A 4,476-nucleotide genomic window follows, 5' to 3' on the forward strand; every position below is an offset into this window, starting at 1 on the left:
CAACATGAGATGGTCCGTAAATAGTTTCATCAGGTTGGTAAGACACTGAGTAAAGAGACTCTTTTACACAACCAAGTCTTTTATTCAGCCGACGTTTCGCTAACCGTCTGTCTGGGTAATTCTGACTGGTTCACATTGCAGTGCAGCACAGGTGATGTGATATAAAATGTTTTTCTGTTCAGGTCCAGCAGCGTCAGTTGGGAGTGTCTGGCCGGATCTTCCAGATCACCAGTGAAAGGGCCAAGGGCGGGAGGAACGTCTTAAGGCTTCGGGTCAACTTCTCCAAGGAGATCATCACTCTCTCCAAGGAGGTGCGTGTTTTTGTGATTATTTGTGAGAGACACAGTCTGATTTTTAACACTAGGAAGGTAACGTTTGCAAAGCAGATGCATAATGTTTGCCTTCGCATATGTCTGCTCTGTTAATTCTTACTCAAACACATTCCTTCGGTGAAAATAATTACTATGGATAGTTGATCTGATTTGATGGAGTAAAGCTATACTGTGCTTCCCAAGGGCACAAGATCGGTGACAAGGTGGGGTTTGAACCCGGGATCTCTTGGTTCCCAGCCGAAGACGCTACCGCTTCGCTACACTACCCCGCTAAAGTATTGCAAACAGGAATTGTCACTGATGCACGTTTTTTGCTGCAGGTGCGGAACCTGAAGTGGCTTGGGTTCCGAGTCCCGCTGGCGATCGTCAACAAGGCTCACCAGGCCAACCAGCTGTACCCCTTCGCCATCTCACTCATCGAGAGTGTTCGCACCTACGAACGGACCTGCGAAAAGGTGAGCCGTGTATCAAAGTGTTTTTTCAGTTCAATCTTTATCAAAACAACTCGCAGGCGTGTGTCTGAATTGTGTTGTTTTCAACAACAGCAGGCGTCTATTCTCAACTAGTTCAATATCGGCTTTTAAAATTATGAAGTCTTGTCATTTGCCCTTGCATAATAGGGTATCAACTTGTATAGTAAATGCAACTTTTGTGGTACTGTAAGGTTTAGACTAAATGGTCCAATCAAATAAGCCAAAGTATTAAAAGTGACCCGTAAGTTCACTTCTATTGTGTTGTGCAGTCCATTGATAAAGCCTCCCTCTATGCAGGGTGATTCAATGTCTAGTCATATGAATTGTTAAATTTATTGCAAATTCATGCCCGAGGGCTAATTACAAGAACAGACAACTACATAAGAACAGGCGAATTAATACACAAATAACTACTGCTAAACTCCTAAAAGCTACATGTATATACTGGGTTTGACTTCTTTTTTTAAGGCAGAGGAAGACAAAAGATCCCACTTTTTCTGTAATTTGTGGGTTTTCGGATGTTAAGAGCAGAGTAGTTTTCTTTTCATCTGTATATGTGTGAAAGTTAGGGTGCAATTTGGAGTCTGCGTCAAAACGTTCATTTCGTTCATTGCTATAGCGAGTACAATTATATAATAATAAACCGAATTTCCCAGTCTTAAATTGTGCAGTCTTGTATTGGCTATCACCAGAGGATGCACAGTGTGCTCCATCAGTGAGAACTTTCAAACAAAGAATACGGTAGTGGAGAAATTTGATTTGCGGACTGATTTGCGGACTGTGAGTTTTTTGGACAAGATGTGATTATTATGTTAGGTATTTAGTAATTTATTTTTGTATTAATTTGAATTTTATTTACTTATTTATTGTGTTCCAGTGACCCCCCCCCCTCAACTGGACCTCTTGGAAGAGCGGCTAAGGCCGACAGGGCATTTCCAGTATAAATAAAGGGTATTGATTGATTGATTGATTGATAGTTTGCTGATGAATATCTCCATCTGTGCAGGTTGATGAGAGACCCCAGATCACCCTGCTGGTGGCAGGACTGAGGAAGGATGTGCAGGCTTTACTGGCAGAGGTAAGTCTGCTGAATCAGCAGTGTGTCTTATACTTTATCCATTGGACTATGTATATGGAACCCAGTCAATGTTTCTTTTCAAGTTTAAATTGAGAATGGATGAAAATATTGCTTTTGACTAGTATTTTTAATGAAACACACAGCAAAAAGTTAGCAACTCGGGGGAGCTTTCGACCCGGTAAAAATCTCGTCTCTTGTCATGATTTCATGCATTTGCGTAAAGATCAGGCCTCTAAAAGACAGTTTGTGAATTAGGTTTTTATTGTACCTTCTGATATCAGCTGCGTACATGGTTCTGTTTTTGCAGGGCATGAACCTGGTGTGGGAGTCCTACAAGCTGGACCCGTACGTCCAGCGCCTGGCTGAAGCCGTGTTCCAGTTCCAAGAAAAGGTAAGGCGCATCAGCAGTGCAGGCGTGTTTGTATTAATAGATGTGATCTATGCTGGACTTCGCACTGGGAGTCAAAATTTATGTCCCCTGTGCTGTGAGTAAACCAAGCAGGACATAGTATCTTCCATTGCCTGCCTGTCTCTCCCGAGGCAGTCTATGAAAGTTGTAGCCGGTCTGCCAGGCTTCCTCCTCCCATGCTTGAGGGTCCAGAGTACAAGCTCGACCATAATCTTCTCCCTACACCTATGGCAGTAACCTACTAGCTTCAACCTTCTTGTTCTAATTTAGTCCAGAAATGAGGTAACAGGTACCAACTTGACATTGCATTCAGACGCTGCATGCACACACACACACACATTCCACCATGAGTTCTGATTTTGATTTTATAGAAATTGCAACAGTGCAATACACGCGGAACAGTGACAGCTGTTGCTGGTGTTGTGTCCCACACATAAAAACGAACACTGGACAGACAATACTCATTTTTACTTGAGTCTAGTGGGGAAAGTCGTGTTAAGTGCCTTTCCCAAGGGCACAAGGTCGGTGGCATGTCAGGACTCGAACCCGGGACCTCTTGATTCCGAGTCGCGCACACTGCCGTTGCGCCACACGACCCCACCATGAGTTCTAGTGTGTAACTTATGATGTTTGAATGTCTGGCAGGTGGACGACCTGCTGCTGATTGAGGAGAAGATCGACACCGAGGTCAGGTCCCTCGAGACCTGCAACTACAAGGAGGAGACCTTTAAAGAGGTCCTGGACCACGTGCAGAAGTCTGTGGACGACCTCAACCTGCACGCCTACTCCAACCTGCCCCAGTGGGTCGCCAAGCTAGACCACGAGGTACTACTACAGTTACAGTTACTGTAGCATACAGTTACAGTTACAGTTAGTACTGTTACAGTTACAGTTAGTTACAGTAGCATACAGTTAGTTACAGTGGCATACAGTTACAGTTACAGTTAGTACTGTTACAGTTACAGTTACAGTTACAGTAGCATACAGTTACAGTTACAGTAGCATACAGTTACAGTTACAGTAGCATACAGTTACAGTTACAGTAGCATACAGTTACAGTTACTGTAGCATACAGTTACAGTTACAGTTAGTACTGTTACAGTTACAGTTAGTTACAGTAGCATACAGTTACAGTTACAGTAGCATACAGTTACAGTTACAGTTAGTACTGTTACAGTTACAGTTACAGTTACAGTAGCATACACAGTTACAGTAGCATACAGTTACAGTTACAGTTACAGTAGCATACAGTTACAGTTACAGTAGCATACAGTTACAGTTACAGTAGCATACAGTTACAGTTACAGTTACTAGTTCCAGTAGCATACAGTTACAGTTACAGTTAGTACTGTTACAGTTACAGTTACAGTAGCATACAGTTACAGTTACAGTAGCATACAGTTACAGTTACAGTAGCATACAGTTACAGTTACAGTAGCATACAGTTACAGTTACAGTTAGTACTGTTACAGTTACAGTTACAGTTCCAGTAGCATACAGTTACAGTTACAGTTAGTACTGTTACAGTTACAGTTACAGTAGCATACAGTTACAGTTAGTACTGTTACTGTAACTCCTGATGTTTTCACACATAGTACTTTTGTCTTCACTGTAGTCATGTCCCCTACTCCAACCTGCCCCAGTTTGGGTCGCCAAGCTCGACCACGAGGTACCGTAACTCCTGATGTTTTCACAGTACCATGAGGTACTGTTACAGTAACTCGACATTCTACAGTACTACTGTCTTCACTTTTTTCACCGTTTCCTACTCCAACCTGTGAGTCGAGTGGGATCGCGAGGTGGGCCACTGGCAGAGATCCCTGCACTTAGATGTCACGGGATGTCTTGTTGAAAGCGAAGGCGGTTATGGTTAGGATGAGGGATATTTTATGAGATAGGACAGCAGGTTTATAGGATGTTTTAATGTGTTTTAAGGTTGAGAAGAAGCTGGCCACCCGTCTGCAGGATGGACTGAAATCGTGGATGGTTAGGGTTAGATTGTGGATGTGATGTGAAACATGTTTTTCTGTGTTGTTAAGGTTGAGAAGAAGCTTGGCCAAACGCGGCTCCAGGCGGGACTGAAAGCGTGGAGGGTTTTGGGTAGGGTTAGTTGTAGGAGGTAGGATGTCAGGGCTATGGGATGTGAACAATGTTATTTCGTGTTTGTAGGTCGAGAAGAAGCTG

General features: G+C 43.2%; 1 protein-coding gene across 1 annotated transcript in view; it reads left to right on the top strand.

The window, feature by feature from the left end:
• LOC109483988 (cytoplasmic dynein 1 heavy chain 1-like) overlaps positions 1-4,476 on the top strand; it is an 82,257-nt gene that overhangs the window by 16,337 nt on the left and 61,444 nt on the right. Inside the window, 5 exon segments of the mRNA XM_019787145.1 lie at positions 183-311; positions 653-787; positions 1,812-1,883; positions 2,191-2,274; positions 2,938-3,117. Of these exon segments, the coding sequence (XP_019642704.1) occupies positions 183-311; positions 653-787; positions 1,812-1,883; positions 2,191-2,274; positions 2,938-3,117 (600 nt within the window).

Source organism: Branchiostoma belcheri, unplaced genomic scaffold, assembly GCF_001625305.1.
Source record: "Branchiostoma belcheri isolate BF01 breed outbred unplaced genomic scaffold, Haploidv18h27 scaffold68, whole genome shotgun sequence".
NCBI lineage: Eukaryota > Metazoa > Chordata > Leptocardii > Amphioxiformes > Branchiostomatidae > Branchiostoma > Branchiostoma belcheri.